Source organism: Urocitellus parryii, chromosome 6 (genome assembly GCF_045843805.1).
Source record: "Urocitellus parryii isolate mUroPar1 chromosome 6, mUroPar1.hap1, whole genome shotgun sequence".
Lineage (NCBI taxonomy): Eukaryota > Metazoa > Chordata > Mammalia > Rodentia > Sciuridae > Urocitellus > Urocitellus parryii.
Window position 1 is genome coordinate 72,142,965 of NC_135536.1, and position 20,797 is coordinate 72,163,761.

At 38.8% G+C, this 20,797-nt stretch overlaps 1 protein-coding gene across 1 annotated transcript in view; it reads right to left on the reverse strand.

Moving 5' to 3' along the window:
- The window catches only part of Daam1 (dishevelled associated activator of morphogenesis 1), a 166,314-nt gene that overhangs the window by 42,383 nt on the left and 103,134 nt on the right, over positions 1-20,797 (reverse strand). The window contains exons 4-8 of the mRNA XM_026410057.2: positions 10,112-10,183; positions 4,527-4,621; positions 1,445-1,778; positions 753-863; positions 540-643 (exon numbers count right to left, since the gene is read on the reverse strand). Coding sequence (XP_026265842.1) covers positions 540-643; positions 753-863; positions 1,445-1,778; positions 4,527-4,621; positions 10,112-10,183 — 716 coding nt within the window. The remainder of the gene's footprint in view (positions 1-539; positions 644-752; positions 864-1,444; positions 1,779-4,526; positions 4,622-10,111; positions 10,184-20,797) is intronic.

The window sequence follows — 20,797 nt, forward strand, 5'->3', positions numbered from 1 at the left end:
AGAATATCAAGAAGAGCATGTTGCAGCGAATGATTGAAGAAGGGCACTAGAAGGAAAGATCTGAGAGGTAATGGGGCCATCTTAGAAATGATAAAATGACTGAAAACAAGAACAAAAGGACAAGAAGTGAAAGGTGACATTCACAGAATGCCAATCAAGGGTACTAAGTGAGACCATAAGTTTTATAGTCAATTGTAGCAACAAACAAGATAGTTGTCATTATTGTCATCACTACGGTCACCAATTTTTGTAAGTACAAAATCCCTAAAGTTCAGAAAAAATGAATGACTTGACCTGGATAGATAGGAAGGACAAGGCAACCCAAGGATAGGATATAGATTAAGGTCTAAAGCCAAAACCCACTTCAAGTTCTCTGCCCAACAGGCTGCTTCTTTCAAAGATGAAGTCTTGGGATAAAAACATCATTAGCGGAACCGACACCCTGGTGTGAGCTCCTCGTGACACAGGCTGCCATTCAATATGGTACCACACCCACGGAAGAAGCATAAACTATCTCAGATCAGAACAGGCTCACTTACCTATCTAATGTTGAATTTTCATGTTCCCTTAATTTATCTATTACAGGTTGAATTCCTAACATCAGAAATTCATAGCGAAGATGAAGTCTAAAGTCCAAACTCTCCTGAAAGTAAAAGGGTGATAAAACATATATTTGTGCTTTTTAGACTTGATAGAATTTATTTTAAAATTATTCTTTATATTTTTAAAATCACGATATGGAAGGTTCTTACCACTCCTGCGCCTTGGCTTAGCACTGCGTTAATGAAGGACATGATGGCAGTCTTGAGACTCACTTCATCCCGATACCGCCCGGTGCTTTTATCCAAGTCATTAATTAAGGTCTATCAAGGATACAGATACAGAAACAAAGGACTGAATCATTACTAACCTTGTGCTCATTTTGCAAAATTTTGTATGCGCATAAGTTAATTTTTAAAATCTTGTGTTTAGTCAGAATTCCATTGATCCATAGAAAGCTACCTTTTTTTTTCCTTTCACACCAGTCCTAAAAATTATACTTTAAAAAAAAATTTACAGCATGCATGTTCATATATACAAGTATGAAAGACTTGGTTACCTCAGCTTGATTTGTACATTTGAGTAAAAAAGTTGACATAATCTCACTTTTCATCTCAATCCTAAATCAAGAATGGCAATCTGTAGAATTTTCAGTAGAATTTCACTGAATGGATACAGAAGATGTGTTGCAGGCCTGCATTTTAAATCTAAAATCTCAGATTGGTTGACTATAGAAAGTATATACTATTTTCTGGTCCTTAGACCCAGAAGAAGGGAAGTTACAGTGTGAGTAGTCACTTTCTGGAGGGAATCTCAAGTCGTGTGTTCCCCCTTCAGGGTTGGAAAAGGCACCTATCTGTGCAGTTAAGGATGGGGTAAGAGAAGAAGGGGAGGGAGCCCCCACCTGAAAGCGGGTCCTCTCGCTGGCATACTTCTGGTAGTGCAGCATGGCCTGTAGAACCTTCTTGTGGCCCCCAGGAACCAGGCACACGGCGCCCAAGATTTCCAGCACGGCCACCTTTGTCTTAATGTTCTCTGTGCTCAGACTCTGAGCAATTACATTAATACTCTCAGAGTGAGCCAGGACGTGAGCCCGACCTTGAGAGTTGTTCATTAGTGCCTTTATACATCCAATGAGAGAGGTATGTATTCGAGACTCAGAGGTCTCATAGTCCATGGTCTTTAGAAAGTTGAGAATACATGACAAGCCATCCAAGTCGATGAATCTGGTTACAAACCTGTCATGAAGAGAAGCGCATCAGACTTAAGTCTCTTGGGGATTTTGCAATAGCCCTTAGCAGACAACCTTTGGAGGACAGGGGAAAGAAAGAAGACTCAGTTCCAAAAGTTCCAAAGGCCTCTTGATGGGGGCTTCTCAATCCTGCTTCTTATGATCTAGCCAGAATCAGGAAAAAAAAAAAATTCTCTATTTGAGGTAAATACATCTCAGCTGGTACAAAGAACCATATTTGAGTAAATGAGCAAAAGGACACTCAAAATATATATCTTGTCTTAGGTTAAAATCATCTGCTGATCTGAGTTATTGTAGCATCCAGGTCCCATGCACTTCTATGTGCTGACTGCTGACCCTGGTAGACTGTAAGAAAAGTCAGAGGGTGTCCTTCAACTCCAGGACATTTGCTTATCAAACGAATAACTATTTACAGCCCCAGGAGGTTTTGAAACAATACCCTTATTTTCCCTACTCTTTTTTTTTTTAACTTTTTAAACTTGTTTTAATTAGTTATTTATGACAGTAGAATGCACTTTGATACATCATATATAATGGATTATAATTTGTCATTCTTCTGGTTGTACATGATGCAGAATCACACTGGTCACACAGTTACATGTATACATGGGGTAATAATGTCTGATTCATTCTGCTATCCTTCCTACTCCCATACCTCCTCCCCTCCCTTCACTCCCTTCTACCTAAAGTAATTCCCACAGCCCTGCCTCATTGTGAATTAGCATCTGCATAGCAGAGAAAACATTCAGCTTTTGGGTTTTTTGGGATTGGCTTATTTTGCTTAGCATGATATTTTTAAGCTCCATCCATTTACTGGCAAATGCTATAATTTCATTCTTCTTTAAGGTTCCATCGTGTGTGTGTGTGTGTGTGTGTGTGTGTGTGTGTATATACACACACACACACACATATAACAATTTTTTTTGTCCATTCTTCTGTTGAAGAGAACCTAGGTTGGTTCCATAGTTTAGTTACTATGAATTGGGCTACTACAAACATTGATGTGACTGTATCACTGTAATATACTTATTTTAAGTCCTTTGGGTGTAAACCGAGAAGTAGGATAGCTGGGTCAAATGGTGGTTCCATTCCAAGTTTTCCGAGGAATCTCCATACTGCTTTCCATAATGGCTGTACCAATTTATATTTCCACCAGCAATGTATAAGTGTGCCTTTTCCCCCACATCTTTGCCAAAATTTTGTTTGTACTTCCGATATTTGCCATTCTGACTAGGGTGAGATGAAATCTTAGAGTAGTTTTGATTTGCATTTCTCTAATTGCTAAAGATGTCTTAACCCAATCAGTGAATTAATCCTCTGATAGGGATTAACTGAGTGGTAACTGAAGTGGTAGGGTGTCTGGAGGAGGTGGGAATTGTGGCATGGCTTTGGGTATATATTTGAATCTGGCGAGTGGACTCTCTCTCTGCTTTCTGATCACAATGTGAGCTGCTTCCCTCTGCCACACTCTTCTGCCATGACATCCTTCCTCACCTTGAGCCTTGAGGGATGGAGCCGCCTTCTAGGGACTAAGACACCTGAACCGTGAGCCTTGAAATAAACTTTTCCTCCTTTAAAATTGTTCTGGTCAGATCCTTTAATCACAGCAGCAAAAATAGCTGACTAAAACAACTGTAAATTAATTTCTATCAATATTTATAACCTTTATTGTAAAGTCAATCAATGGGAATAATTCACAATGCCTATCTGCATGTCAAAACCCTTGAAAATTCCAGAGATAATACAACTGGTTTATCTTACTATTCAAGAAACTACCAAATTATTTAGCCTTGGATACCCATTCAATCTGGGCATGTAGAACACACTGAAGCAAACACTGGTTTAATTAAGATAGTCTAGAAGACCTCTGTCCTAAAACTGCACCATATTTTTAATGAATTAGTAGGTTTTTCTTAGTTTGCATTTTATTATCAAATAAAGAAAAGCAATTATTTTTTGAGCCATTCTACCCAACCACAGGATCCAAATATCACCAAACTGGTTAAGCCAGTTGGCTTCATACATAGCACCTGTGCTAATGAAATGTGCCTGTGGGAACACCAACACCTCACCAAATCCTAGAGGCCTGAATGGAAGTGACGGTGGAGGAAGCACACAGTGGAAACTGATTACCAGAAAGGAATGAATCACTATTGCCAGAAAGTCTGCCCATCTATTATTTTTAATTTCTTTCATTTAGCATAATGTTTGTAAGGTGATTGCATGCTGTGACTGGTACTTCATTGCTTTTAATGGCCATGAAATACTCCACTGTAGACATACCACACTTTGACCATTCATCAATTGATGGATATACTCTACTTTTTGGCTTTTGAATAATGTAGACATGAACATTTATGGGCAGCATTTTGGGGAACACGTCTTCATTTCCCTTCTCTGTATGTCTAAAAGTAGAATTGTCAGGTCACATGGAAACACTAACGTTCTGGAGAACTGCCTAACTCTTTTCCAAAGTGGCCGTACTATTTTATATTCCAAGAGCAATAAATAGGGTCCCATTTTTTTTCTACATTCTTGCCATTATTGTTAATCTCTTTTTAAATTTTAGCAATTCCAATGACTCTCTGCATGTCTTTTAATTGAAGAATATCAATTTATTAAATATTCAATGGTTAAAGAATTTAAAAATTCTTGGAAGTCTGACTAGTGCAAAAAATAAAGTAGGAAGAAAAGGAGAGAGAGAGAAAGAACATGCTGCCCAGGCAAGAATTACCTCATTGGTTTTGTCCTTAGTGCTGTCTTTAAGCTTTCTATAGTTTTACTTCTCTCTTCTTCTTCTTCCTTCTCTAAAGCCAGCAGGGATTTTCTCTATGCAAAGAAAACAAGTCACTTCTTCAAATTGTACTTTTACTTATCATATAAACAAGACAAGTCCACAGATTACATGCTATTATCCAATAATTCATAAATATGCGATTAAGGTTTACTACCAGTTAAATTATAGAATAGCATCACCAAGAATTCCATTTATTCTTTTTTTTGTTTTGTTTTTACTACAAGGCTTTTTAAATTTTAAATAACATTTTAGGGAAATGTTTAGAAATCATAATTGAGATGAAGTTGCCCAAATGCTTAAGTAACTATTCTGTAATTGTGCCCTGATATTGATATTAATATTCATAGTTGATGAAAGACTAGACCTGTAGCTGAGCACAACATTCTGGCAATTAAAGTTAATATTGTCACACTATCAAACAGAGGAAGGGGCAGCAATTTTCCCATACTATTGCTCTCAATTATGAGTCAAAAAGTGTAATCAAGATCAAAAGGGTTTTGTTATACCCCAAATTTTAAAGACCAACACTTAAAATGGACCTGAAACTACAATGGATACTTCTTCCAGATTGAATGTGTTAACTTCCTGAAATGCTTCAATGTCATTTAGAAATCAGGATATAGATAGAGTTGTGTGTGTGTGCGTGTTTGTGCTATCCTGGGATCTGTTACAGCAGGGCTTCTTAAACTTTAATATGGACATGAAAATAGTATCTTGGCATCTTTTTAAAATGCAGGCTCCAATTTAGTAGGTCTGGGTGAAGCCTGAAATGTTACATTTCTGAAAATTTTTTTAGGCAATGCTGATACTGCAGGGGTAAGATATTAAGCAGGCACTTCTTAGTTGATATTAAAAAGTCATAAATACAGTAAGGTTCACAGTCCTTTCCACTCTACTGCACTCCATGATCACCTGCTTGTTCCAAAGTACCTCCAGTCTAAGGTCCCAGGACTTCCACCCATGAAGCTACAGGTCCCTTTCCTTCATCCTACTCTAAATACGTTCTTGTCCAGTCTCAATTGTTTCATCTGTTTCCAATTCTGATAAAAGGCTTGACTGGAAAACAGATTGAGGTAGCTGCATAGTCAAAGAAAAGCTCGGCTCTTATCCATGGATCTCAATGATCCAATCTCTGCCTTTCTTTCAGGATCACAAGTCATCAAGGGTGACTTTATTACTGTAAATCAACAGTATCAGTATTAAGTAACTAAATGTTCATTAAAACCTAAGTTTGGCCACATAACAAGAAGGATAAAACCTAAAGCAAATGAATACACCAGTCTCTTTTATGGCCACTTTAATAAACAGCAGTAGAGCTGCTGCTTCTTTTACTTCTTCATTTTTTTTTTAGCTAAAACTGTCCTCTTGCTGGTGATGCATCTGGACAGCTGTCACCAGAGGATAGTAGGAGAAGAAACTGTGTGCAGAAATAACCAATGAATTCCTGCAGAGCTCTGTGGGACCCATCCCTAAAAAATTTAGCACAAATCCAGCCAAGGATGCTTAATCTCCAGTGGCACAGCTGAATTCATTTGTACTCTTAAGCAATCACTCTGACTGCAGCTCAGAATCAGGCCTTTGTGAATATCACTTCTGTTCCTAAGCTTAACTTCATAAAACTGTCCCCAAATTAAAGATGACACATTTTTATTGTGGGACACTAATGCCATGTATCTGTCCTTTTAGCAATCCTAGAGAGAGTGGGACATTTGAATAAAGGTAGACTACATTAAGTCCCTCACTAGGAGAGTTGGGAGACTTATGAAATGCCACAGAAAGTTAAATGGGAACTTCTTTTCTCAATATGGAACATTATCTTTTTCTCAAAGGAGAGGAGATCATGACTTTGTGTGTGATACAGGTATATAAATATACCTGATATAGATTTGGATATAAGAGATTGCATTTAGTGTGTTAAGCAAAATGAGGATAGGTAGATATACCTGATTCTAATGTGACTTTTTAAAATAAAGTGATTTATAGAAATCCTTGAGTTTTCAAGCTTCACATTTAGGAAGAAGTTTCAATTTGCACCTCTTCTTTTTCTTTCTTTCTTTCTTTTTTTTCTTTTTGGTACCAGGGATTGAACTCAGGGGCACTTGACCACTGAGCTATATCCTCAGTCCTATTTTGTATCTTACTTAGAGACAGGGTCTTTGTGAATTGCTTAGCACCTCGCTTTTGCTGAGACTGGCTTTGAACGCACGATCCTCCTGCCTCAGCCTCCGGAGATGCTGGGATTATAGGCATGCGCTACTGTGTCCAGCAATTTGCACCTTTTCATAGAAAAGCCTACATTTCTAAAGATGTCCTCTGTGCCAAACAATGCCTCTTGGCCTGTAGAAAACAGGCCCTGTGAGGCCTGCTTTGGATGCCCTCCCTAAATGCCTGCTCACAGAAGTGGGCACAGGGCAGTGTCCATGGGCAGAGGATCTCCGAGTTAAGGTTGCGAAGGTAGACACTGGAACGTGGAGATAAGCACAGATTTGGACAGAAATCAGCACAGTTAAGCACAGATTTGGACAGAAATTCAGCTGGGAGTCTGAAAAGCTGTTGAAGCATTTCCTTGGTGTGAAATCAATAAGCTATCTCGCTAAGCTGAGGGAGCTTCAACTCACAGCCTCCTTGAGAAAGTTTGGGAGAGCCATATACAAAACAAGCCCAGGTCCTTTGAGAACCTGTTAGGTTGTGCTCCTTTATTTTACCGTGTTTCACTCTTTAAAAGCTAACAGATCATTCAGGGGTCCTTTAAAGAACAAAGCATTCTTGTTAGGAGGCTTATGTAAAGCAACTGAACTGGCTCCACAAATGGTCAGTTTCATGGACCAGTAAGTGTGGCGCTTCTCGACCTGGACTGTTTATCAGACTCCTGAGGCATTTAAAAAAAAAACACAGATGCCTGCCCTCCGCCCCGCCCTGTGAGACAAATCAACAGTGTGGGCCTGGGGCCAGGGGCAGGAAGGGTCACCAGGCCTCTTTCATGTGTCACAGGGTTTTAAAAACCTAGTCAGGGAAAGGCAAATTGGAAGGAGTCTTTGGGCTCATAAGACAGGTCTGATCTCCTAATTAGATGACCACTTCCTAATTAGATGATCTTGGGCAAGGAAACCCTTCTTGGAGTCTTAGACTCTATTTCTATAAATAGCACTGGCAGCATAAGGTGCTGGTAAGGATTTAAAACAACTTGTAAAATGCCCGATACGATACAGGCCTGTCACATGAGGCACACTCAGTAGCAGTAATTGCTGTAGACACTGGATAATGACAATGTGGACAAACTCCTCTTCAACAGGTCCCTTAGCAAACAGCTAAGGAGTCTAGATGTTGGGCCATGAGAAGATTTGAACGAACTGTGCTCCCTTCCAGTCCCCAGGGGCAATGTCTCAGGATTTTTGCTGTGTGTTGTCAGGATTTCTCCAACACAGATGTCAGAGAGATTAGCTGGAACTATACAAGGAGGTGGTGGCAACAGATAAGGTGAGAAAAACAGAAAACATAACACAGGGTTTCTGGCCTCATCAGATCTCCCTGTTCCTTTAGGTATGCAGAGATTCAGAGGCCTCGTTAATCCAGGGACAGTTAATGCCCTTTATCTTTGACCTTGGAGAGATGATGACTCAGCCCTAACAGGAACATTAGAAAGCTTTGTTATGCATTTAACACAGAAAGGATGGCAAAGTCACAACTTAATAGCCTTGTGATGCCCTGGAAGCAACTTCAGATTAGGAACCAAAAATAATTAAGATGTAGACCAGCAAAGATGGCATGAGGCAAAGAAACATCCAAGGAGCTGGAAGGAGAGAAAAGAAGCATCTTGGAGGAGGAAGGGCCACATGCCAGCATATCAGGGACCCTGTTCCTCAGGAATGAGCCAGGTCAACTCCAGACAGGTCAAGTATAAAGTTATTAATGCACAAATTAATATAACTGCCCCAATATTTGAAGAAGGAAAAATCCATAATATTCAGTACTTCTCCATGTATAGCAAGGAATTCATTAGCAAAAAAGAAACATCTCATTAGAAATCAAACAATGCTGACTTAATTACAAAGAGAGACAGTCTGCCTGACAGTTCTTTTTTCCCTAATAGTCAGGAACAAGAAATTCACAAAATAGCCTTTACATGCAAGAAATGTTCAATGGCTCCAAATTATTATTGCTTGGTTGGATGCACACAAAATCCCTGGTGGTCACCACGAATCTCACATTGCGTTAGCATATCTTTATAAACGCTGAGATTGCTCTACTCTATCTTTGGCACTGTGCATGATGCATAAGGAAGGATTTGGTGGTTTGTTTGTTTATTTTTTCTGTCCTTTTTCTTCTATGCTTTTAGATTAGAAACCCTCGAGGCAAAAAATTATATAGTTTCTTCAATAATTAATATAGCCCTGTTCACATTTACCAGGCTGTTTATCATTTATTGCAGAAGAAGCATCGTCAAAGAATAAGCTAGAAAAGAGGAAGTTAAGGCCTCTCAAAGTTTAGCAAAAGAGTGAATGGTTCACATATTCTAGTCAGTTTTTAACTTCGGCAAAAGCAATGAAAAACAGACGATTTAAAATGTTTGCTTTAAGTGATAAGACATTAATTCTCCACATGGACTTTGGAGAAGGCAGGAAAATCGGTAGAGGAAAGTATTCTGGAAGCTGTTACCTATTTGGGTGTTACAAACTCAAAAGTTGAGTATAATATATTGACTTCTAAAATCATGAGTGTGTCCACAGGTAAGACTGTAGGCAGCCTTCAATTTCTATCAGCAGTAACAGGATGTAAACTACTAGTCCTTAAAGGCCGATGATTTATTTACTACTATAAATTTCAGCCATGATCAGTAGATACCCCTCAAGCTGCTTGGAACACTGATGTCACAGGACACGATGTGATCAGAATTCATATTTTAGATATTGAGAATGCATTTTAAGCAATAACTGCATCCAAACCTCATGTGCCAAGGCTTTCCCAAGAATATCTTAGCACTATTATTATTATTATTATGTCTTTTCATTAAACCACTGACTCCATGGATTCCTTAAGGACCTATTAAGAGAAAAGAGCATCATGATCCCCTATAAAATCAAGAAGCCAAGGAGGAACCAAAGCCCCAGTAAAAAAGAGAATAGGAGGAGTATACTGAAGGAGTTGTTTAATCATAATATTTTCAGATGATATAAACTTTTAGAATAGTATTGCAAAGCTCCAAATGATTAGTTAAAGCAATTGCAAGTTAAAGTTGAACACAAGCCAGATTTCAGATTATGTTTCCTGTTGTAACATTAAAGTCAATTATATTTTAGTGTGTGTAGACTTTATTTAAAATGTACTAGAAAAATCACTGTGAAGTAACACTTCTACCCCATTATCAGCCCACACCTCGTACCCCACCTCCAACTCTGAGGGTTTGGAATGGAGTTTGGAAGGGTAATGACATTTGGTAGATCTTACTTAATTGAATTTATTGTGCAAGTGTGTACTTTGTACCGGATTTTTAAACTATGTTGTAGAAGATAAAGTATACCTACAGCAGCCATGGAATTGAGCTGATCAATGTAGAATTCAGGCCAACTTGTAGCTCCCTTGTTTTCTTCCTGGTCCTAAAAAGGAAAGAAAAAAGAGAAAAGATGACATATCACCAGTTATCCACATACAGCATACAAAGGCCTGCACAAACCACCAGAAGACACTGAGATAGGAGACATTTATTTTTAAATTTTGGCCTTAAATCTGGGCCTCCCACTTGATTGGGGGGGGTGGTCTTCCCAATCCAATTTCCACGGAAAGTGCTTAAGTCTCAGCTGGGTGTGACCGAGGACAAATGATCCCTAGATCCCATGTCTCACACTGAGGAACGTGCTGCTAGACTGAGCATCTGGAAAGAGCTCATGAGAGAAGGAAACTTGCCTCAAAAATGACCCCAGGATGCAGCCATTTGTTAGCCCAACTTGTTCTGTTTATTCAGACTTCAGTAGACAGTTAAATTTTGAAGTAGGGTTTCATTCGATGTGACTGAAACTAGGTTAGTGCTTCTGAGGAGGAGGTGGAATGAAGCCTGATGTTGAATGGAAGGTAATGAAATGGACCCAGGCCTACCACTGTGAGAGCTCAGGGACTTTGGTAGAAAATATAGTGTGCCTAAGCTGAAAAGAACTGGAATTCAGAAATCTATCCCCAAATTGCCTGAGTCGGCCTCACATCTTATAAACCAGTGTGACCTGGAGCAGGAGCTCCCAGGGTTTCTGTGGACGGAGGTCTGTCCTAGCCTGAACATAAACCTCCCCCCAAAATCAATTGGCCATGGTCTCTGCTGGACCAGATCTCAGAGATCATCAAAGGATAGCATTGAAGTCAGGGATTTCTACGCATTTTTGTACACCTATGTGGCTGTAAGTCATTTGTGTGATCAAATGGCCTGAAAAGGGAAATTTCAACAATTCTTAGCTTCACATTCTGAAAGTCCCTTTGTACAATGGATATTCTGTGACCCTTAAAGAAGATGCTGTGTGCCATGTACATACACAGCTGGTATCTGGGGATGATGCTCTCTAGTCTGTTTTAGCATCTCACTTAGCAGAACTCCATTTCTGGTGTCAGAACCCCAATTCTCAGAAGAGTGGTTTCAGGTGGATCTTTTAATTTTAGTCCCATACTTTACCTCAAAGCAACACTTTCTCTAAGCAAATCTTTCCAGGCAGGCCTACTCAGGTGGGATAAAAGAAACACAATTCCCAAACTATCTTTTAAGTACTCACAACAAGGGGGCAAAATAACTATTGTTTACAGTGCTTAAAAGCTGGCAGTAACTGATAGCAGTTGTGAACATTTCATCTGGAGATGGTACAAGCCAGATGCTGGGGACAAAGGCCACAGCAGTGGCTTTGAAGCTGGGCTGGATTACACTTCCATCATTTAAAGAAGTTTAGGAAATCTGATGCGTTTTTAGAACAGCCCTTGATTATAATTTAAAGTGTTAATAAAATAGCTACAGAGGTAGTATAAACGCTGAACCCTGCTTCCCTCTTAAAAGGGAGCATTAAAATTAGCCAAACCCTGCTGTTGCCAGTGTATTTAACAAGCCAAAACCCACAGTGATATTCAACGGCATTTGAACCTATAAAATAAAATAGAAGGTGCCAGATCTTTTTATTCTCCCCAAACTAGGGCAAATTTCCAAAACAAACAAAACCAAGTCCCATGTCCAAGGTCCCACAAGAGCCTGTCTGTTTTAGGACTGATAGCCCTACTTACGGAACAGAGATGGTCTGAGAAACTGAAGACCAGTGCACAGGGAGAAAACTTCACACTTTGGAAATGTTTTAATAATGCAAACAGATTAAGAGTAGATCTAGATACTGTAGTCAAAATAAGGCAAAGCAAGCTTCTTTTTATTTCACATACCTCAGTACTGAGAAAATCAAACACTCATAAAGAATGTGAAAGCTGCTTGTAAATGTACCAATTGTTATCACTCTGCAATGGGGGGTGAGTAAAGTCCTCAGAGTACTCCTTTGGCCATGCATCTCCAGCTTTCCCTTGGGTAGTCTTGGTCCTGGTCCTTTCAGGTGAATGTGTGTGTGTGTGTGTGTGTGTGTGTGTGAGAGAGAGAGAGAGGGGGGGGGGAGCCAAGGGAACTCACACCCACCTCTCTACTTCTGCTGTCTGTGGCTCTTAGAATCTATGGTTCTGCAGTGGCATGGGCCAGGAGAGAAGAATGAACTGTTCAGGAGGGGGTAAGAGGATCGTTTCATAAAGAGCACTGGACACTGAGACATGCCAAGGGGGAAGTGCTTCTAAAATGTATCATCTTCCTGAGGTAACTGGGTGCTATGTATTATGAGGTCCAGCACACATAACAGCTTATCATGGTCCAATGCTACTCTAAGCATGGTATTCTCTCTTTAAGAGCCTACCTGAGGAGGTGGTATTGCTATTACACCAATTTTACAAGAGGTAAAAGAGGTTAGATGAGTTGCTGAGGTCATACTGCTAGAAATTCAGAGGCAAAGAGGAAGAATCAGAGCAAACCCTCTCCTTAGATTAGATCTCGCATTAATCACAAGCAATATACATTTAGTGCAAAGCTGGCTTTTGTTCCTAACTGCTTTACTATAAGAGAACACAAACATGGCTAGAGGCCAAAACATGAGTTCACCTTTCCCTAAATCTCTACTTCTATTTATGCTACATTTAACATTTTTAATATAATTCCCAAACCTAATGTTTTACCCCAGGTTACCTCTTATCCCCTCTCTAGACTCTTTCTGTGGGAACTCCTTTGCCCCTTTATCAATGTTGTACCTATCTTCATACACTGGCAAATGGACTACAAATCTGTTAAACACCTCAGTCTCCATCTTCATGGAGATTCCTCAAGAAGACTTGAAAATTAGCTGTTAGCATTGAGCACTGAGCTGTCAGCATTGTTGCAGACACTGTAATTGCAAACAAACACCTCCTTAAATCACACACATCTAATCCTGCCTTTGGCTACCTCCTGTACCAATTCCATTAGAACTTTCCTCTATGAAAAAATACTGGCTTCATTCTTTTTTTTTTTTTTTTAAGTTTTCCTCTCTCTCTTTTCTTAAAAAAAATATTTATTTATTTATGTTTTAGTTGTAATTGGACACAACACCTTTATATTATTTATTTATTTATATGTGGTACTGAGGATTGAACCCAGGGCCTCGCACATGCTAGGTGAGTACTCTACCGCTGAGCCACAACCCCAGCCCCCTAAGTTTTTTTTCCTTTAAAACAGATTATTGGTAACAGTTCATGACACTTAGAGAAGGTTGTCTTATGTGAATGTGAATTCTAGCATTCACATTAAATGCTCTATTTAGTCTATTTATAGAATGGATAATTCATATTAAAATCTAGTTTTGTTTCCTCTTGAAAGTATTACAAACATTGAAGTTCTGAGGCTTGTCTTCAGAAGTTCTGTTAGATAATTAGAAAAAAAGCATTTTAGGTTGTTAAATTCTCCATCGATTTATGGTTTTTGAGACTTATTGTTAGAAAGATGGTATGGTGGAAAAATGACCAGATAGTGTATCCTTAGATGGGATTCTAGAATCTCCCTTTTAATCTTCTCAGTTGTTGTTTTTGATAAGTTTGAATATCTCTGGGGTGAGTTTTCTTCTCTCCAAAATAACAGGGTGAGACCAGACTGTTTCTGAAGTTTCTACAAGTGCTAAGATTCTCCATGGCTTCAACAGCGAGCTACCACAGAAAACACAGTGTGGACGGTACTTAGCATGATGTCTAGATTTCCAACATCAATAATTTTTAAAATTTACGTTGTTCAATAACTCAGTTACATAATTGTTAATTTTCAACAGTTCCTTCCTTTGTAAGATAAAGGGGCAGGGGAGATCCCAGCATTCATTATTTTTTAATTTCTCTAATCCAGTTTTTCTTGTTTCCTTGTGAGGTAGCCAGACATCTTTAAGAGGCTCTTCATGGCTAAGATTTCCTGGGTGGATGCAATTCACCTTGGCACTGCTCATGTTTTAAGACTGCACTGAAACTACTATTTAACTTCTTCCATTATCCCAGTTTTGGGGGGTGGGTGCTAGAAAACAGAACTTGTACAGGAGAGAGGACTTTCAAGAATATTGACTTTTTTTCAATAGTCAAACTCATTTAAAAGATAAAGACATACATAGTCTTTTTATCCTTACTTCATGTCCAAATGGCACTTTTTTAAATTCATTCTAAATGGAATGGTCAGTGGCTGGTAAAAATCTTCAAGAGATCCTCCTCCATCCTCTTTAAAAAACACACAAGGGCACATGTGTTTTTCTCAAAATCATTTTGCCAATTAGAATGAATTGTGCATTGTTTCTTAGTTTTCACTCTTTCCAAAGTAAACAACCACAGCTGAGTCTGGACTTCTGTCTCTCACTTCACTGTCATCTCTCTACTGCCTCTAGTTTGACTATGTTCCACTTCTTCTCTTACCATCAAACTATATGCATTGGAATCATTAATTACTTACTAGTTATGTGAATTTTAGTCTGGCAAGGATCCTCTTTGTGACTCAGTTTTAGTTTTTTTTTTTTTTTTGTCTATAAGATGATTGTGCCTCTCGCATGGTCATTAGGAGGAGCTACAGAGCGAATACTAAGAAGGAAAGCACTGGGAACAGCGCACATAGAACCCGTTCAATAAATGTTAGCTATGAGGATAATGATAGCGTCAACAGTCTCCAGTTACAGCCACCTAAGTACTTGTTACTGGGACTATAAAAAATTGGAGCAACCAGGGTAGAAGCAAATTTTGGCAGTGATTGTCCAAGTTTGAAAATGCATATAACCTTTGACTCTATAAATCTACTTTTAGAAACATGGCTGGTCCATAATCATATACCACAATTATGTATTCACAGATATATATCATCAAGATTTTCTCTCTGCAGCACTATCTGAATTAAAAAATGACTAAAAAAGAAAACAAACATATGGAGAGGGACATGGGTGACTAAATAACTATGCAGCAGTAACAATGAATGAAGTGCATTTATATAATAATATGAAAAAAATGACCAAATATTTTAAAGGAGGAAAGGCTTCTGAATATTATTTCCCATCGCCAGGGAAAAACGTGAATACTTTATACATAACTATTTTCAGAAATATATGAAAGGAAACTTAATGGCTACCTCTGGGTAATGGAAGAGTCTTTTACTTATAAACTTCCATACAATTCAAATTTTTAACTTCCCAAGAACTTGCAGTAGTTCGTATTCTTTCTCTCTCTCTCTCTCTCTCTCTCGTCTATTTTCTTTCCTACGTTTCTCTGACCAACAGCCAATCTCTGTCAGCTCCTCTTCCACTCTTCTTGTGAATTTTTACTTCTAGCTTCTCTCTTCCTCTAAAGCATCGTACATTGTACATTCTGTTAGAATTAGAGCTTTGCTTTTCCTGACGTTCCATTTAATATAAAATGTATCAAGACCCTACAGCTTGAAATATTTCTGTCTTCCATTTTCAGGCATGCCTTGTAGGGCATGGCTGCCCGATTCCCGGTCTTGGGGCCGCACATGTGGCTGGGATGGCTCGTGGGGAACAGCCACAAGGCAGTGCTGTGGGCGGTGACGGTGACAGAAGAGACAGACCACCTCCAGGATAGATCCAGGACTCTTCCGCCCTCGTGGACAGCTCCTGCTTTCCCTTAAGGACTATGGGATGGGTGTACACGTGAACTTGCTCCACCCCTCTGACCTTTATTCTGATTGGCTCCTGTGCAGTATATAAGCTGTGTGTACTTCCTCAATAAATGATATCCTGCTTCGACTAGTCTCCCTGGCGCATCTGATTGTCCTCCTGTGAAGGCGGGGTGTGCTTTCCCCGCTTCTCCTGCTGGTCAGGAGGAGACGGGGGCTAAAAACCCTGGCAATTCCTCCACCTTCACAGCAAATAACTAAAAAGCATTCTCTACTAATAGTCTTCTCTTACTGGATTATCTTTCCAAAGCACACTTCAACCCCAATTTCAACTGTCAGGCAGAAAAAGAAGCTGTGATTTGGGATGAGACTTAAATACTCAAAGCGGCTAAAATTTTCTAAATTTCCACATTCACATATTTGGAAATTTGTGTGACAAATGATTTTCTTAGGAGCAGCTAAAGTCTTTCATGGGTATATGTAGGACTCACAATTCAATTACAAAACTGTCTTTAAGTACCATTAACTTCTTCTGAAATTACCATTTGGCCCTTTCTTAATAGGTCCATCTACCAAATGATAATATGAAAATTGTGGTGGAGTGTTTCTTCAGTTTAAGATGGTCTTACTAAGGCCCAGAACAGGCTGCGCAAAAGGTCAATCGATTGTGAAGGACATGTTCTGCGGTCCTTCACTAGACCACAAATCACAGGCTGAAGCAACATTCACAGCCCACTAAAGCCATAAATCTCCACATGTGCTGTTACAAATCCAAGAGGTTCTTAGATAATATTTCTCAGGAAAGAAAGATACTCTTTCACTGTCCAGATTGGCTGAAATTTTTCTAGCAATGTATGATAGTGCAATTATCTCCAAAATCGTGGCAAGATATTATGGTTTCATTGAACAAATTTCACCAGCAGATGAGACTTATTTCAGTATGACTCAAAATACATTTAATCCTGATGAGTTCCATTATACAGGAAAGGCAACTAACAACTGATAAAAGCCTGTTCTATGCACAAAGAAAATGCTATCAGAAAACTCATATACACTTGTGATCACATATGATCAAGAGATTCTCTTGTTAATGAACAAAATAATTATCTTGTCGCATTAAATTGTTATTATTAGTCTGGATTTCATGGGTCTAGCTCCAAACACTAATGAATACAACAGACAGTAAATAAATCCATTCTGCACCTAGAATTTTTATAGAACACTAGATGGAAAAGGGCAGACAGGACAAAACAGTTTATTCTTCTAGGTATGTCTCTCTGACGCATAGCACCTAAGAAGACTCAAGTGAATGATAGGGAGCAGGAGCAAATGTGAGACCTGGTCCAAGAAACAGGAAGGAAGAGAAGATAGGATGGATATAGAAAAGTAGTAGTCCTTGCTAAGAACTTCTGCCAACTTTCCCCTCTAGCTTAAAAATAGACTAGCCAGCATCTTCTCAAAACACAGCCTGTTGAAGCATGGACCAATCTAACAGACCAGGGGTCAGCAGACTCGTTCTGTAATGGGCCAGCCAGGTGATATTTCAGGCTTTGCAGATCACACAGTCTGTCACAACGATTCAACTCTGCCCTTCTGTAATGTGAAAGCAGCCACAGACACTTAAATGAATGGGCATTTTCATGTTTTAATAAAACTTTATTTATAAGAGCAGGTGACTGGCAGTAGTTTGTTGACCCTGTTCTGGCTTAAGGCTGGCTCTTAAGAGGACTGCAGTACATCAAAATCCTAACATGGTCACGGCTATTTTTCATGCTTTCCCCGGTCTTGGAAGCTTCTATACCTCTAGCAAGCCCAGCTACAAATTATGATCAGCTCATAAAATACTATGCAATTTGCACAGTAATCTCAACCTTATCTAGAGTAGAAGTGACCTACACGCCTACAAAGTCCACCTTCTTGCCAAGCTCACTGCTCCCTGAATATTGTCTAATCCTACTTTTAAAAATAGCATCCCATCATGAGGTCATTTAAATTCTGATATTTATGCCCACCTTGAAAACAAACAAACAAACAAAAAAACCCCTTTCTTTATCTTCTTTCATTGAGAAGGACTAAGAGGCTCACAAACCTGGGTTGCTTCTCTCCCTTCTTTCAACACCTTCCTTTAGCCTCTAGCAGTGGGCTAAACTATATCCTATCTCTGAAGCTGACCAAAGGCAGGTAGTGGGTTTCAGAAAATAATTCCTACACTGTCACATTTCATGATATTCATGTGGTCACTGGAACTGCCAATCCTGGTTATATTTTTTTTTGGCCACTGCTACAATTATACATCAAATATGTCTGTTGCCAAAATCCGGTTGGATCCACACAAGAAATGATTACAGAACAGCGGCTTCTTCATCTGCCAGGAAATCTAGCATCTCCTCCTAAGCCTCAGAATGTCAGTCATTTTTTTCAGCAAGACTCAAGGATGACTTGCAAAAACAATGACTTTCACATCTACCATTTGGAATCATGGAAGAAAGAATAAATCTGCTTTCCCAGTTTTTCCTAATGTTATATCCATATTTTTAAGGCAATGCAGAATTATATAGCTGATCTTTGGCACTAGAGACATCATAATCTAAGTTTCCCTACACAGGGGTCCCTTATATAGTCACCATCAGACCATTTACCACCGAGAAGCATTCCAGAAATCCACAATCATGAACCAGCACACTCATGAATTGTTAGAAAATTCACCCATACTAAATTGACAGATACCTTATAACTTTAAGCACTTGTTGGCCTTAGTTTTGCCTTTGGGAACTGCATGGAGAAGTCTAATCTCTCCTATGAGGAACCTCCCAGCAAATATTCAAACAATTTGAACAAAGTGATTATGTTGTCCCCAAATCTCCTCTTAACTGTGCCAACAATTCTCAATGGCTGTATAGCACAAGTTTATCTTCCCAATTCATAAATAAATCTCAGATTTTCTATAAATTCATCAGACTTTCACGTCCACTATTTACAGAGGTAATGACTACAAATATATCTAAATTCCCAGGAAATGGCTCTTCTCAGATATTTATACTGATGATACACCACTCCAGGCTGTTTCTCCTGAGACTGGAAGATTGCTGATCAAAATCCCTCTCCAAGAGGAAACAGAACAAGCTCTTTCTCTCCTGAAACTCCCCAACAATAACATTTAAGACTTAGAATAAAAGACACATGTCATATAAAGTAGAACTAAACATGTACAGTTCTTATTTTATTAAGAATTCCTATTTTAACAAAGTTGGCCATAAACGAAGTAGTAAAACTGATTTTCTTTTTATAAGATTAAGGATGCTTTATCTCTAAAACAAAAATCTTAAGTTAACAGAATTGAATACAGATGAATAGGACCTATGATTGCTATTTGCCAAGAAACTTCGTGGGAAGTTTAAGCCTCTTTAGAGTATCATTTTTCTTACCTCCAGATTAAACTTTTGCTGTCTCTGCTTCTCTATTGTATATCCACCCCTTCACAAATCTAGGAATTTCTTCCATTTAGCAAGTCAAGTCTGACACCTCTTCTGACTCCCAGAACTCTGCTCCCTCCCCTTCTCTGGTCTAGGCAAGTAGAAAGCCTAATAGAGCCCATAAAAAATGTCACATATTTTATTTTGTAGTATATGCTAGCCTATCATATGCTACAAAAGAAAATATTCGGAGGGCTTAGCAACCTAAAATAACTTATAATACATTAGTTCGTCTATATCACTTATTTAACATTCTATGTTGACAAAGAATTTTTTTAAAGGTAAAAGTATGGCATGAACTCATGTCAAAGCTTTTACTGAATTCATTAATGAAAGAGGGAACTAGTAAGATGGTATAATCAGTTCAAAAGAAAGTTCAAAGAGTGGACATACAGATGCAAAATAAGTCAAGAGTAATAATCAATTGCATCAGACACAATTTGCATTTCAATTGGTAATAATAATTTGAAATGCTATCAATTTTGGATTAAAAAAATGTTAAGCTATTTAGATTTGCAAAATAGCTCAAGACATGAAAGGCAGAGATAACTCTAAAGAGTGCTACAGACAGGATATTAAGTACATTTTCACTCCCATCCATTTCAATATAGCTGCAGTTTAGCAAATAAAGGATGCATGACTAGTGTTTCCTGGTGAAGAAGACAGACTCTACAAAGGTATAATGAAGAAGCCATGCTGCATGACTAATATTCTGCTCCAGGCTCCTGAAACTTAAATTTCCTAAATGCTCAGACTTGCCCAAAGCTCTTGCCCAAGAACATCTCCTCCATTCTGACCACTTCACCTCAACTTGCTCTGTTCATCTTGCCTTGTTTAGGGTGTATAACCCATTCCTATCTGCATCAGAATCTCTAACTTGAGACCACCGAACTCCTGACCATTCTATTCCACCTCCTCTAAAAGGGAGCACCTGGCCCTCTATCCTCCCCTGGGAAGTTTTTTGTCACATATTTGAGGTACTATAAAGATTCCTGTGCTAGTCATAAATACAGCCATGAGCTCAGTGAGTTTAGACCCTCTGGCTTGAAAGAAGACCACACCTGTCTACTTCTCTCTAACACTTTGGTCTGGAGTGAATGTCATGTTAGACTGATACATAGTCTACTGAATCCCAAGGACATGGCAGTGTTTTAAAGTCTAAATACTTAGGAAGACAGTGTAATTTTACAGCAATATTAACACAATACTGCTGAGTCCAGACTTCTTAAATGTAGAACAGGAACAGAATCCCTTCTTATCATGCTCATAATCCACAGTGCTGAATAGAATCTATAAAAGTCATTTGTGTTCATTCTTCTCATCACTTTACTTATCCAGTAAATATTTATTGAGTTCTATAATGGGCTAAGCACTATTCTAGATGTTGTAATACAGAAATAAAATAACTAAATTCTCTTCTTTCCTTGTGAGTGATCCATGAAGACTTAGCAGGCCCTACTTCTCATGCTTTCAAACTTCAGAGCTGAGATGTTCCTAGAAGATCACTAACTTATTTTGACAAGTTCTAAGCCTTTGCAAGTATCGTTAGCAATAACTCTACCTATTGA